Source organism: Chrysochloris asiatica, unplaced genomic scaffold, assembly GCF_000296735.1.
Source record: "Chrysochloris asiatica unplaced genomic scaffold, ChrAsi1.0 scaffold00313, whole genome shotgun sequence".
Taxonomy (NCBI): domain Eukaryota; kingdom Metazoa; phylum Chordata; class Mammalia; order Afrosoricida; family Chrysochloridae; genus Chrysochloris; species Chrysochloris asiatica.
In genome coordinates, this window is record NW_006408831.1 from 1,989,400 (window position 1) to 2,004,599 (window position 15,200).

At 41.6% G+C, this 15,200-nt stretch overlaps 1 protein-coding gene across 2 annotated transcripts in view; it reads right to left on the reverse strand.

The window, feature by feature from the left end:
- Positions 1-13,617, reverse strand: part of BHMT (betaine--homocysteine S-methyltransferase) — a 25,028-nt gene extending 11,411 nt beyond the window's left edge. The window contains exons 1-5 of one of the 2 annotated variants that reach the window (XM_006875189.1): positions 13,585-13,617; positions 9,465-9,494; positions 5,291-5,389; positions 3,406-3,597; positions 2,509-2,656 (exon numbers count right to left, since the gene is read on the reverse strand). In XM_006875189.1, the coding sequence (XP_006875251.1) occupies positions 2,509-2,656; positions 3,406-3,597; positions 5,291-5,389; positions 9,465-9,494; positions 13,585-13,617 (502 nt within the window). Of the gene's footprint in view, positions 1-2,508; positions 2,657-3,405; positions 3,598-5,290; positions 5,410-9,361; positions 9,495-13,584 lie in introns of both variants that reach the window. The other variant, XM_006875188.1, reaches the window with a different exon arrangement.
- Positions 13,618-15,200: the final 1,583 nt, after the last annotated feature.

The following is a 15,200-nucleotide window of genomic DNA, read 5'->3' on the forward strand; positions in this document are numbered from 1 at the left end:
AATAAGGAAGATCATAGAAGAATTGATGCTTTTGAGTTATGGTGTTGGAGGAGAATATTGAAAGTGCCATGGGCTGCCAAAAGAACAAATAGATCTGTGTTGGAAGAAGTGCAGCCAGAGTGCTCCTTGGAGCCAGGATGGCTAAACTTTGTCTCTCATAGTTCAGACATATTGTCACGAGGGCCCAGTCACTGGAAAGGAATATCATGTTTGGCAAGGTGAAGGGTCAGAGATAAAGAGGAAAACCCCCCAGCGAGATGGATTCGCAAAGTGGCAGCTTCACTGGGCTCAAGTGTAGCTGCAATTGTGAGCTTAGCCCAGGACTGGGCAGTGTTTCATTCAGTTGTGCATAGGGTCGCTATGAGTTGGTACTGACTCGTTGGCACCTAACAGCAACAACGCCAATGAGTTGGAATAGATTTGGCACGGATGACAAGAACAGCAGTATGTGCTAGGTGCTGTGTTAGGTACAGGGTACTCAGTGCTGAACCAAACACAGTCCCTGCCCTCATGGATGTTACAGTCTAGTGAGGGAGACAGACAAACAGATAAATAAGTGAGAAGCTCACTTATAAATAAGTGACAGAAGCAGGGTTGTTGTGGTTACCAGTTTAGAGTTGTCCTCGAGCTCATGGTAACCCACAAACAATGGAACAAAGACCTGCCTGGTCTGTGCCAGATGGTTGTAATTCCTAGGGTTTTCAGTGGCTGGTTTTCAGAAGTAGGTTTCCTGGCCTTTCTTCCTTGTCTTAGTCTGGAAGCTCTGTTAAACCTGTCCAGCATCATAGCAAAATGCATGCCTCCACTGTCAGATGGTTGGTGCCTGGGCCATGAGGTGTTTATTTCCCAGGTGTCAAACCTCGGTCTCCACATGCAAAGTGACACATCTGCTATGGAACCACCACTGCCCACATATAAACACGATTGTTGTTTGTTGTTAAATGCCATCAAGTTGGTTCTGACTCATAGCAACCCTGGATAATGTTTCCAAGGAGAGGCTGGTGGGTTTGAACCGCTGCCATTGTGTTAGCAATCCAGTGCTTATCCTACCGTGCCACACCAGGACTCCATAAATGGGGTTGTTGTTAAGTGCCATCATGTCAGTTCAGACTCATAGTGATCTTGTATGGTGTTTCTAAGGAGCAGCTGTTGAATTTGAACCATCAACCTTGTGGTTAACAGTTCAATGCTGATCCTACAGCGCCATACAAAGGGTGGTGAGGAAAGGGTTAGATACAGACCAGCAGTCCCTGCCAGTTAGCAGTGGGGATGATGTCTACTACTTCTGATCTTTTTGCCTTTTCCCCCTATATTTATATTTCCAATCAAATACTTATTTTGTGTTGTTAACTGCCATCGAGTTGATACCAACTCATAGCGACCCAGTATACAGTTTCTGAGAAGCGCTGGTGAGCTTAAACCATGGTCTTGTGCTTACCTTACAGAGCCACACCAGGATTCCAACAAAATACTCGTTGTTGTCCAATGCCATTGAGTCAGTTCCAACCCATAGCAACCCTGTATAGGATTTCCAAGGAGCGGCTGGAGAGTTTGAACTGCTGACCTTGCCATTAAAATGGACCGTGTGGTCCAGTGCTTGGTCCCACAGTACCACAGCAGGACTCTATAACCAAATAGTTGTTGCTGTTTTCGGTGCCATTGGGTCGGTATCGATTCATAGCGACCTGATACACAACAGAATGAAACACTGCCCGATCCTGGGCCAAGCTAATAGTAGGATCGTGCAATTTCATTCAAGAATTGAAACAGCTGTTATTGTTAACAAAGAATATGAAGTGACTTGACAAATCAGGAGCTGGGTAAAAGCCAGAGATTAAATAAAGAGCCACTCAAAATCTACATAATACACAGAAAGTCAGACTTTTCCACAGGTACTGAGCTAGTCCCCGGGTTTTAAATGAGGCAGCTTTGAAAAAGTCTAAGTTTTCACTAATTTAAATGAAAGCAATATTAAGAATGGAAATTATATAAAAAGATAAATTAGGTGGTCACTCTTTCATATCAAAATGTTATTTGATTTATTATATCAATTACAAAAAGCAAAGCATACCAGTAATTTATGATGATGGAGAAAGTTTGGCACTGAGGGCAATGAACTTTGAAGTCATTAACATTTAAAAACCTCTATTTGATGTAAGGTGTTTTTTTTTTGTATCCTAAGGATAATATGTAACAATGTTTTGATTTACTAAAACAGTCTTCTCATTTCTAAGTGCAAACTGCCAGCATAGATCTAGTTGTCACTTCGGAACCACTGATGTGTATGTGTGTGTGTGTACATGTGCATTTTATTTTTTTATTTATTGTATTTTATTTTTAACTTTCTTTTCTTTGGGACCTAACAGTGGTATTATCAATATTCCTAAAGAAGTAAAGAAATGGTTTTCCTGTTAACAAAAGAAGTATACACCTATTTGCAGATCGATGTTCATTGGTAAGTTATTTAAAAAGGCTCACTAATTATGAACTGATACAAAATCTCATTACCTGCTTTTGCCAGCCGCACAGCACACTCGCCGGGGGCAATGCCGTGCAAGTCTCCTTCTGGCCCTATGCACATGGTCGCTGCCACTGGTTTACCAGATGCCTTCAATGCCTCCACCGCCCACACAGCTTCTTCGACGTGTTCAAAATACTGAAATACATTAAGTTTAAGATACTTTAAAAAAGTTTTTATTGTGAATTGAGGGATAGTTTACATGAGAGAACATCAGTTTTACACCATTGTTCATTGCAATGATTACAGTCTCCTCTGTGCATCATCATTCAACAATATTTGCTTCTCTTCCATCTTTTTTTTTTGAGGGGGGCGGTTTGTACACAAAAACACTTAGGAATATATAATTTAAACAACCAAATTGCAGCACTTTCTGCAAGCCTGCCTCCTGGCTGCCCGCACTTAGTCTTTCTCTTCCCATGAGTCTAGAATTCTCAGTTGCAATCTCTCCATGTCCTCATCTCTGCCTCCATCTCTGGAATCACTGCTTCTCTGGATAGGGTCCCACAGAACCTATACTTTTAATCTCATTTCTCCCCAAAAAATTAGAAAAACTATTCTATTATTTAATAACTTAATTATTACGAGATGAGTGTTTTTGAAACTCTGAGGTATGACATATCAACATTAAAAAAAAAAAAGGAAACAATTGACAATTGAATGGTGATTTCTTACTGTGAAACTGTAGTTCAATGGGTTGAAAAATACTGTAATAGATTTACAAAATCAAATTTGGAAGTAGTCCTAAATTAGAAACAGATTTCAAATCCTAATTACGATCACTAGTTATGATGGATGCCTGACTCTGCCTGGTCTTTATGGAAACCAAAAGTAGAGAAAATGTCCCAAGCACACTTGTCCAGTCTTTGATGATCGATCGTGTTTACCTCTGCAATCAAGAAGTCCACATTCTTCTTCATGAACACCTCTAACTGTTGCTGGAATATTTTTTTAACTTCAGTTTCACTCTTGCAGCTGAGGTATGATGGTGTCTGACTTACACCTCCTGCCACCAAAGCGTCGCCCTCATCAGCCACTTGACGAGCAATATCGCAGGCAGCTTCGTTGACTTTCAGCCCCTAAAGTGGGTGAACATAGGGTACACCTGAGTTTCCACATTATTAACCAGATGTCCACATCTTAGTTCATGTGCACAGGTGAATAATTCAATACTGTTATTAACATGGCTATTTCAAGCTACTCAATTCAGTAACTGAGAAGTTCGAAATAGCAATATTAATAAAAGTGATGTGACTTGTTCTTAGGATTGAAATTCAGTTAAAGTTACTTCAAAATTCATGAATTTTTGTCATCTATTTTCTCAACTAATAGATTAATGCACAACTAGGCAGATGTGTTGATTGTTTTTTTAATGATTTAACATTAAAAATTACCTCTTGTCTTTGAAAACTCAATGCTATAGTCCATATAGACTAAGGGAATTTTGTTGTTGTGGTTGTTAAGTGCCATTGAGTTGGTCCCAACTCATAGTGACCCTGCACAGGGTTTCTAAGGAGCAGCTGGTGGTTTGAACTGCTGACCTTGTGGTTCGAAGTCCAGCGCTAATCCTATAGCACCACACCAGGAGTCCAAGGGAATTTTAGAGTTGTTTTTTATAATGTTTTATTGTGAATTATGTGATAGTTTACATGGGAGAACATTAGTTTTACATTCATCCTGTCATATATCATTTCATTGCCATGGTTACAATCACCTCCATGCATCATCAACCAACCAAAGGGTATACCCTGCAAGCCTGCCCCCCCCCATCAGCACACAGCCCCTCTTCCTCTCTGGGTCTAAAGTCCCCAGCTGCTCCATCTCTCCACATCATCGTCTCTGCCTCCATCTCTGGTGTCACTGCTTCTCTGGGTAGGGTCCCTCTCTCCGCTCTTCTCCCTTGATGGTCCCAGGGACCTCTGCTCCTAGACTGCAAAGTCAATCACTCCCCTCCTTGCTACAAAACATCTACCTTTACATTTCCAACCTTCACAATCAGTCCTGATAACAATTATTCACTATTGTATCACAAGAGACCCATCTGCATTTCATTTCATCAGCCCCGCCCAGACAGATTAGATACTACTCAGTGGAGATTCTACCTTCCTCCACACCCTCTGGACCTCTAGGTTCCCTCTTGAAAGCTTGTAAGCCAGTCACTTCTTGCTTTTGTAGCCCCCTCATTTTGGGTAGCCAATGTCCAAGTTGCCCATCCCTGTCTGCTCTGTGTATGGAGGGGGTGGGAATGATCCTTGCTGTAAAGATCTGTTCTTTCTTTTGAGTAGAGCTTTCTTTTAAAAGATGGAAAATTTGCCCACCATTGATTATAGCTGAGTTAGAGGTGATTCTATGTTCATCAATTCCTTGTGTCTATAATCGTTCCCTACACGTTGCTGCATTAAACACACACACACACACACATACACACCAAACTGTAAGGATATAGGAATTTGTAACCATGCATACAAACTAAGGAAGTAGGAATTTCTGACCATGCCCACTTTATCCAGCAACTTTAGACAAGAGATGGGAAAATCATGAATCACCAAATACTTTTTCTAATCTGCTTCATTAAATGCCCTTCTGTTAATTTTGGGGACTCCAGCTAAAGTCTAAGTCTATTATTGATACATACCTTATTTCTCTATTATTTACAAACAAGCAACTAAACTAGGATGAAGCTGTTCAACATCTTCCTCTATGAGAACTTCGGTAATTAATGCAATGGGTCTACCATGCCCTTCTACAAGTTCCATGGATGGTTTTACTCACAGATATCTTCTCTGCAACATAGTTGCCCCTGTTCTCCAGCTTGTCTTCACTGGCATAAAAGGTGAAGGTCTGCATGACATTCGATCCAGCTCTGAGGAACTCTCGATGAAGCTGTCGGACTGGGAGATTGAATAAGGAAATGCATGAATTCCTACCAGTTTTACTAACTTAATGTTTCCAACAGGCTCGTAGATGAAGAAACAAAACACTATGTTAAAATAACTGCTGGAATTTATGGTTGCTTGGCATTGACACACTGAAGTGGATCTGGGAACTGTCAGTAACTTTCTCAAACTTGCTGTGGTTGAGTGGACAGGTAGTCAGAAGAGGTACTCACCTTCTTGTGTCTGCCATCTATTGCTCTATCCTTTGAGAAATTTACAATCCATCAGAGAATTCACTGACTACATCATGCCATGGTTGGGCTATGTAGGAAGAAAAGATTATTTCTACCATGGCTGTGAGGTGAAGAGAAGAAGGACATCCTACAGAGGAAGGTTCATTTGAATTGCACTTTGAAGAATTCAGCGTTTTTTGCCAGACAGAGACGGTGGGGAAGGGCATCCCTGCAGACGGAACCACCTGATCAAGGACACCTAGGTAGGAGCATGCTTGGTATTTGATGGAATGACAAGGAATCTGAGAGGCTGGTGTTGAGCTATGTTAAAGTTGTTGGAAATGCAGTTGGAAAGGTAATTTGCAAGGAACCCCTTGAGGGCCTATAGCAATTCTACCTATCACCCAGTCTAAATTAGAAAAGCAAATAAATAATTTGTATATAAATATCATGAAAATGGACTACTCTTCTCATTCAGAGGATGGATGTCTTAAACATCTTTTCCCAGCGTAAAGGCAAAGCATAGCCACTGTTCTCTGAGGATGGTGTTTTGAGGACTTGTTACAGGAGATTTTCTGATGCATCCAGTCACCCACTGTGCTGGACAGAATTTGTATCAGGATGGCATAATCAACTATATGGGATTTCAGTCTGCACCAGACGTATTCAACATAATGTCTGTCTCAAGATCATGGAGTTTTCACTAATTCCTGAAAAGCATGAGACTTCCAAAAGAAAAAGTAGAGCTCAGTACCCCTAAATAAGTTCAAAATACTGAAGACACAAATGGTTGCTACATATGCTGTTTCTGTATTAATAAAATGGAAGAACATCAATAGCAAGGCACTTGTTCTTGAGTTCCTCCAATGTGTAACTTTGTTAATATCATTTACAAAATTGAAACTTGTAGTGTAAGAACAGTCTTACTTTCTTTACTTGGCAGAGTCTGTATACCATAAATATTAGTTAGATCTAAGAAATATTTCATACTGAGCTTAATAGCAAGCAAACTTTAAAAGAAAAACCATAGGTCCATTTGAATCTGCACTCTATGATCTTCATTGCTTATTTCAGCAGGTATCTTAAAGCCCTTTGATGCAATGCTTCTCAAAGTATGGTTTATTTTACAATCCCCCGAGGGACAGTTATTATAAATGTAGATGCCTGAACCCCTTCATAGACCTAATGAATCTAAATCTCCAGAGATCAGGCCTAGGAATATATATATATACATATATATTTTTGACATTGAAAAGGCTTTTATTAAACTTAACTTGAGCAGGAGCTGATACATTGGCTACTAAAAAAACTGGATGGACTAGAACTGTGAGTCTTGTCTAAAAACAGTTGTAAAAAAGCTACTCATATATGAAAACTATGTTGTTAAGTACCGTAGACTTGGTTCCTACTATGAGGTGAGCCTATATTCCCTATAGGAATATGTTGAAGTGGAGGAATTAGTAAGTAGTATTTTAATTTCCTAGGTATGCAGTGGTTACGAATCGGGCTGCGAACCTTAAGGACAGCGGTTCGAAACTACCAGCCGCTCCGCGGGAGAAAGATGAGGCTTTCTACTCCCGTAAGGATTTACACCCTCGGAAACCCTGTACAGGGTCGCTATGGGTCGGAACCGACTCGACGGCACTTAACAACAACAACAACAACAGGTATGCAGTGGCTTACAAATTGGGCTACTAACTGAAAGGTCAGTGGTTCAAAACCACTAGCCTCTGTGCAGGAGAAGGATGTGGCTGTCTACCTCCATACAGATCCAGTCTCAGAAACCCTACCAAGCAATTCTGTTCTGTCCTCTAGGGTAGGTAGGTATGAGTCAGAACTGACTCAACTAACTACTGCCATTCAGTCGATTCGGACTTAGAAGAGCAACTAGATAGGGTTTCAGGGCTGCAAATCCCTACAGGAGCAGACTGGCTCCTCATCCTTCCTTGGAGAAGCTGTGTGTTTAATCTCTGATGCTGAGGTCAGCAGTGCAATGCCTGCCCCACAACATTGCCAGGGCTTCTTTCATACCTGACCAAAGGAGATGAAATTCAAGACTTACATGGTGTTAGTTTAGTATGGGCTGTTGTTAAGTGCCAGTGAACAGTTCTCCTTCATAGCGACCCTATGTGCAATGGGACAAAACACTGACCGGTTTTGTATCATCACAACTGTTACATGAGTCTATTGCTGCTGCCATTGTGCCAATCCATCTCATTGGGGATCTTCTTTTTCACTGACCCTCCACTTTACCAAAAGGAATCAATATTTTTAATAAACTTTGCTACTGAAACTGAAAATTGAGAAGAACTATTGTTTTAGCTGCCCAAGGGCCTTCTACTTTCATCTTTGAGGGGGTGGTGGTGGTGGGCAGGGGGGTGGTGTGTACAACACAGAATGGAACCCTGGAGTGGTGCTGTAGGATAAACATGGGACTGCTAACCAAAAAGTTGGCAGTTCAAATCCACTAGCCACTCCTTGGATACCCTATACTCATAGGGTTGTTATGAGTTGGAACTAACTCAATGGCACTTAACAACAATGACACAGAATTATTTCTACTTTAGAAATATAATGGTGTGTACATTCGCTGGGCTTCACACTGTAAGTCTAGTTCTTTTACTTTGCGTACCAGTTAGGGATTGTGTGATTTATATCCCGAATACACCTCTGTACTTTTGTAGCAGTAACAGATCGATATAACCAAGAACATGATTAAGAGAAACAACTCAAAAGTAATAATAGTTAACATATACAGCCTTTAACGTGTGTCAGGCACTATTTTAAACTCTGTGGCACTGTGTGTTAATGCGCTGGACTGCAGAGTTGGTTTGAACCACAAGGTTGGTGGTTCAAGCTCACCAGTTGCTCCTTGGAAACTCTATACAGGGTTGCTATGGGTTGGAACCGACTTAACGGCATTTAACAACAACAACAACAACATGAGGTATATGTTAATATACCTCAGCATTATAGAACAGGAAACTGAGACCCAGAGAAGCGAAATAATTCCTCCAAGTTCACACAGCCTCATGACTGACAAGATATGAGTGAGGCAGTTTGATTTGACTACACAGGCACCTCAAAACTTTACTGTTGCTCAACCTATTTAAATGCTTTGTTAGTTTCCATCCTTTATAATTGAGTTCATAGAAATATGAACTTTCTATAATAAATATAAAACAACTGTTCATATGATATAATATTTACTAGAAAATCCCCAAAACCAAACCCACTGCCACTGAGCTGATTCCACATCATAGTAAACCTGTGTATGGTTTCTGAGGCTACAAATCTTTACAGGAGCAGAGAGCTCCCCCACTTTGCTGTGGGTGGATTTGAACTGCTGATCCTGTGGTTAGCAGTCTGGTGCCTTTCCGGCAGCCATCACCAGTGTTCCAGTATTTACTAGTTGTTGTTAAGTGCCTTCGAGTTGGTTCTGACTCAGCGACTCTGTATAGGGTTTCCAAGGTTTTAAATCTTTGTGGGAGCAGAAAGCCTCCTCTTTCTCCTGCAGAGCAGTTGGTAGACTCAAACTGCCAACCTTGTGGTTCACAGTCCAGTGTTCATCCTATAGTGTCATTGAGGTCCTTGTGCCTAGCCTTACTAGGAAATAAAAATATTTGGAAAACGTAGCATGAATGTCTCAGTTGGATGGCATGCTTGCTCCTAGATCTGGGTCAGTCTAGTTGAGCTTTTTTGAATGACAGCTTAGAACAGAGCCATGCACCAACCTGCTTCTGGGTGTTCCACAGCAGCTTCTGGGGTCCAGGGCCCGGCTTTCACATAGCCTCTCTTCTCCAAAGCGAAGACAAACCCTCCATCTCCAATCACAACCTCTCCAGCATTCAAGCGTTCTAGAATGCCCTACAATTACAGAATTGGATGGAGGTGACAAGTTACTTGAATTGCTCAGACGATTCATCGTTTTTAATATTGTTTGCAAACATATCCTTGATAAGTATGATTTCTTTAAAACTCTCAGGACCAAATACATATATGCTATTTTACACGTAAATTCTTGGTAAACTGCCAGAATGCTCATATTATGAACATTTGAGTGAAAATGTGTATAGGTGTTGGGGGTGGGTGTAGTTGCCTTTCAAACATATTAAACAATGTTTGGAAAATATTGTGGGAGAATGTTATGTTTAAAGTATCTGCTGAGGGATTAAATTAAAGGCTTTATTGTCAAGTTTTAAATGAATACATTTGCATACATTCATAAAATGTGAATGCTAGTTCACACTCTATCATTAAACTGAAGCAAAGATTAAAGCTGATAAGGAAGTTGAAGTGGCATATTAATGTTATTGGGACATTATTTAGGAGTCCCATGGTGGTACTGTAGGATAAGTACTAGACTGCTAACTGCAAGGTCGGTAGTTCAAACCCACCAGCCGCTCCTTGGAAACCTTACATACGGTTGCAATGAGTCGGAACTGAGTGGATGGCACTTAACAAGAAGTACATTTTGAAGATGAAAAAGTCAGCAGACATTTGGTAAAGACAGAAGCACTCACCATCACAAAGCTGGCTTGCTCACTTAAAGACTTCCATCTTTAGCGATAACATTTAGTTTCATAGCTATGCTGCGCTGTCCGGGAGGTGATGGATCTACACATTCTTCACTCTACTTGTGTAACTGAGTCACGTACAGTATTTGTAAAACAATTCCCAGGCCAATCACGGTACCTATTCCCTGGGCACTGACTCCCCTTCACCTCTCCCCAAACCAAAACCAAATCCATTGTCATCAAGTCAATTCTGACTGGGGTGAATGCTTAGTAAATCAATTTGGAATTCAGTATTTTTAAAGGGCTTTGTGAATCAGAAAGTAATTTTCTAGAATTGCTATTTTTATTTACCTACTGTGTTCCATGTATTACCAATAATGATGGATGAAATAAATGCTGAGATCTAATAACAAAAGTTACGTAAGTCTGTGAGAGGTATTGATGGGATTTTGCACCCTAATTCTTGGCCATCTTCTTAAATCCTCTTCCCCTCTACTGCTCCTCCAAAATTATGAACATGATTACATAGCTTCTAAATGCTACTTCTGAAAACTATAATTTGATTATTATTGACCAGTTAACAAGAAATATATGTATGTGTGTGTGTTGTTGTTGTTATCAAGTGCCGTTTAGTTGGTTTAAACTTATAGTGACTCTCATAGGAGCAGCTAGCGGGTTTGAACTGCTGACCTTGTGGTTCACAATCCAGTGCTGATCTTACAGTGCCACACCAGGATATATAATATATATATATATATTATATATATATAACTATTTGTTATTGTTAAATGTCATCGAGTCAGTTCCGACCCATAGTGACCCTAAATTTCCAAGGAGAAGCTGGTGAGCTTGAACCACCAACTTTGCAGTTCAAACGGCTTTGCAGTCTGGTGCATTAACCCACAGCGCCACACTGGGGCTCCTATATATACTACTAACCAGTGATTATATATGTATGTATTATTAACATGAACAAGGATCAAGTAAAATGGTATATAAACTAGTATTATAAAATAGTATGGGTAATATCAGCACATTTGCTTAAAAAGTAATATTTGCTTAGAAAACAGACTAGCAGAATATACACCAAATGTTCTTTGTGTTTTCCCTTCTTGTTTACAATGAACATGTATTAGTTTTGTAACATAGATTTGAATTGTAAACTTAATCATGTAGATAGATTATTGTCCATATTTTAACGCTGCCATATAAATGAAAACAAGGTTACCAAGGAGTCCCCCTCCCCCATTTATGCCCATCTGTTGCTTAATGTAAAATACACAAATAATCCATTAAAATGTTACATTTTCTGTCTGGGTTTGGAGAGTGGTTATGAAAATTGTGCCAAGCTTCCAAAAATTTGTAAGAATTATTCTTTGCCATCTGCACTGACTATGCATTCAGATTTATGGACTGGCAGAAATTCTCATCTGGGCTGAATTCGTGACAACCTTTAATGGCTTTCCATATCAACAGGCTTCCTCAGATCATTAACAGACACACCAACATACACAACACCACCACCACATGGCACTAAGTTTAGATGAATTACCTTTTTTTCCTTGTATGAAAGTCTTTTTGATTTGGGAGCCCATCTTTAGAAACTAGGAAGGTACCAAGATGTTTCCCAGCAGGGAATGAAGATGAGACATGGACCTGCCTTCAGCGACCTTATAGCTGAGGGGTATAGTTGGCCAGACCCTGTCTGCCTCCCTACCATCTCCTGGGGACTTCTGTCCCTGGGTCTTTGATACTGAAGTGGTGATGGCTTTGTGCCATGGAGTGGGTTCCAACTCACAGCGACCCTGTACAGGGTTTATGAACAGGATCTGATCCTGTGTCTTTAAGGGGAATTTGTAGGTAAGTCCTGGTGTGGTGCTGCAGGATTAACACTGGACTGCTAACTGAAAAGTTTGTGGTTCAAACCCACCAACACTACTGGGAAACCAAAGGGTCACTTTGAGCTGGAACCGACTCAATGTCAGTTAACCACAACAGGTACAGTTAACATACAATTTTTATACAGCCTTATTTTAATGTAAGAAAAGGCTGGAAACCTTTTCAGTGATTTAAAATCTGCATGTGATTCAAGTGAAACTGATTATGATGAAGAATTTATTACAAGTAGAAGTTGATTCAGTTGATTCAGCGGTTTCAAAGTGAGGGAAATAAAATAACATGGAAATGCAAGTAGGAGTTGTCCCTGAGTCGATTTACTGGGAACTTACTCTCTTCTCTCTCCATCTTTCTTTCCCCACACCTCCAACCATACTTTCTCAGCCAGTATGAACATCCATCAATCCCCCAAACTAGAGGTAGGTCAGTTGTCTGTACTGAAAACACTGTCCCCCAAAAGTCATTGGGAAAGCGAAGGGATGGCTTGTTTATCTGCTGTTGTTGCTGTCGTGTTTTTTTTCTTGGTGGTTTTAAATCTTATTGTCCTTCCTTAGAATATTTTAAGATCCCTCAGCATCCTTTCTGCAACCTTTGGTTTGGAACCCGAAACAACCAAACCTATTGCCAGAGGAGTCAATTCCAACTCATGGCAACCTTGTGTACTACAGAGTGGAATGGCTTCATAGGATTTTCCATAGACATAAACTCCACGGATCACCAGGTCATTCTTCCACTAGTGGCAGGGTGGGTTCCAACCATCAACCTTTAGGTTAGTTGTTGAATTAAAAGGTTTGTGCCACCTAAGGACATATTCTTGGGGTCAACGTGGAACATTTTTCTGTGAACGCTGAAATCAAACTGCAGGTGAGAACACACCATTACTGAGACAACGCCTCTGTCAGAGGTTGTGGTGCCTGGCTAGAACACAAGAGAGGCCACCGCGCAACCCTGGGTGCGGATTCAGGTGCCAGCCCCAAACGGTAGGCAATGCGAGGCTCCAGCGCACCCCAGTTTGTCCTCCCAGTTCCGACCGGTACGCGGCCGACAAGGATCTTGACACCGAGGGCCAGGGGCGCGCTGACAAGCAGGTCACACCACAGTGGGAGAGGGAAATGTCGCCTATGGGTCTAGGAGCGCCAGCCGTGGGGGCGCGCGTTCTGGTCTTGGGGTGCGGCACCCAGAAGATGTTAGAAGTTTGGGAACGTGGTCTTCTCTAGTCGACAGTGGGTCCGGAGGCATAGCTCTGGGGCGCACTCTGGTCCGAAGCAGCGGGGGTAGGGGCGGGAGGATTAGGAGAAAAGGCTAGATATCTGGGAGGGTAGTCGCTGGGGGTACACTCTAGAAATGGGGCAGGAATGGGGAGTCCAGAGGCGCCTTGGTGTCCTTTAGAAGTTCTGGGATCACCTTTTCTCCCGAGGACTGTGTTGGAGTGAGAGTACCTGATTCACAGCCGAGCTCCAAGGGTCCCTCTGCGCTCACCCAGTCTACAGTGAGGGGCCGGTGGGTGCTGATTCATATTTCCAGGATGATACCTGGAGGCTTACCTTCTTGGCCTTTTTTCCTCCAACGGGTGCCATCTTCGTAGTTAGTTGGCACGATCGCCGATCAACGTGGTGATCCGTTCCCCTCTGCGAAGCCTGGGTCTGCCCTGGGGCCTCAGCCTACCTGGCTCACATTTATACCCGCTGCGCAGCGCGGGGTGGGTTTCCCTCGGCTAAGCGCGGTCCAACGCGGATCTCCGGCGGGGAACACGCCCACCAGCCTTTTATTCAGACCAGCTGCTTGTTAGGAACCTGCCCAGCAAAAGGGACAATTGAGACTGTTTCCCCAAATATGTAAGAACACTGAGAAGAGAAGAAAAAAAGGGACCCTCCCCTCAAACCCCAAAACCCAAACACATGAAGTTGCTACTAGTCACTTGCTCAGGTTTCAAACCTACAGAAATGACTAATTCTGAACCAGTGGGCATTTTCCAAGTGATCTTGCACTCTTAACCCAAATATGCCTTGCAGTTTCTAATACTAGGTGATTTCCTAACAAGAGCATTGTTGTAGTAATTAATAAGGGTAGATTTTTAAACATTTGTGTCTTTTAGAGACTTGCTTCAAAATTCAGCATGACAACGATGTAAAAAAATATGTAGGCATTAGAAGAACGAGAAGAAAATAGTTCAAAATGTTAACAATAGTTATCTATTGCTGGTGGAGTTAGGGCTTTGAAATTTTTTATTCTTTATTTACTGTAATTTCCAAATGTATTTTTACAGTGAGAACAAATTAATTTCAAAATAATAAAAAAATGCATTATGTTTAAAGGCGTACAACATAACAGCAACTAGCCTGGAGAATAACTGAAAAGTCTGAGGTAATGCCATCCTTCACATCTAGGTGTTTTAGATCTTTATAGGTAACGATTTAGGCAGCCGATGTGTTGTTGTTAAGTGCCATCTAGTAGGTTCCGACTCATAGCGACCCTGTATAGGGTTTCCAAGAAACGGCTGGTTGAGTTTGAAACACCAACCTTGCAGTTCAAACTGACCTTGAGGTCAAGTGCTTATCCAATGGCACCACACCAGGACGATTAATTTATGGTATTAACCTGGTAAGTATTGATAAGATGAATATGTTCTGCTGGGGCCTCATAGAGCAGCTGCAGTAACTGGGCGCTAGGGGGCGGTATCAGGACTCTGAGGGTCAATTCAAGCTCAAGCCTGTTGCAATTTCAGTTTTATTGAAACTCAGCAAATTAGTAGCTTTAAACTTAAGACTTATCTATACCTTTTGATAGGTAATATGTACATATGCAAAGATTTAAAAGGTTTCTCCTCAACTGCTGTTTCTAGTTATCAGCTGGAGGTAACCACTATTACCTGTTAACTATTGTTCCAGAGGAATTGTATGCGTCTCTAAGTGTATATGGAGTCCTGGTGTGGCGCTGTGGGTTAATGCGCCAGACTGTAAAGCCGTTTGAACTGCAAAGTCGGCGGTTCAAGCTCACCAGCTGCTCCTCGGAAACCCTATACAGCGTCACTGTGGGTCAGAATCGACTCGACGGCACTTAACAACAACAGCAACAAGCTAACATAGAGCTTCTACTGGTGGTGGTAGTTGTGTTCCCTCCAGCCAGTTTCCACTCATAGCAACCCTATTTAGGGTTTATG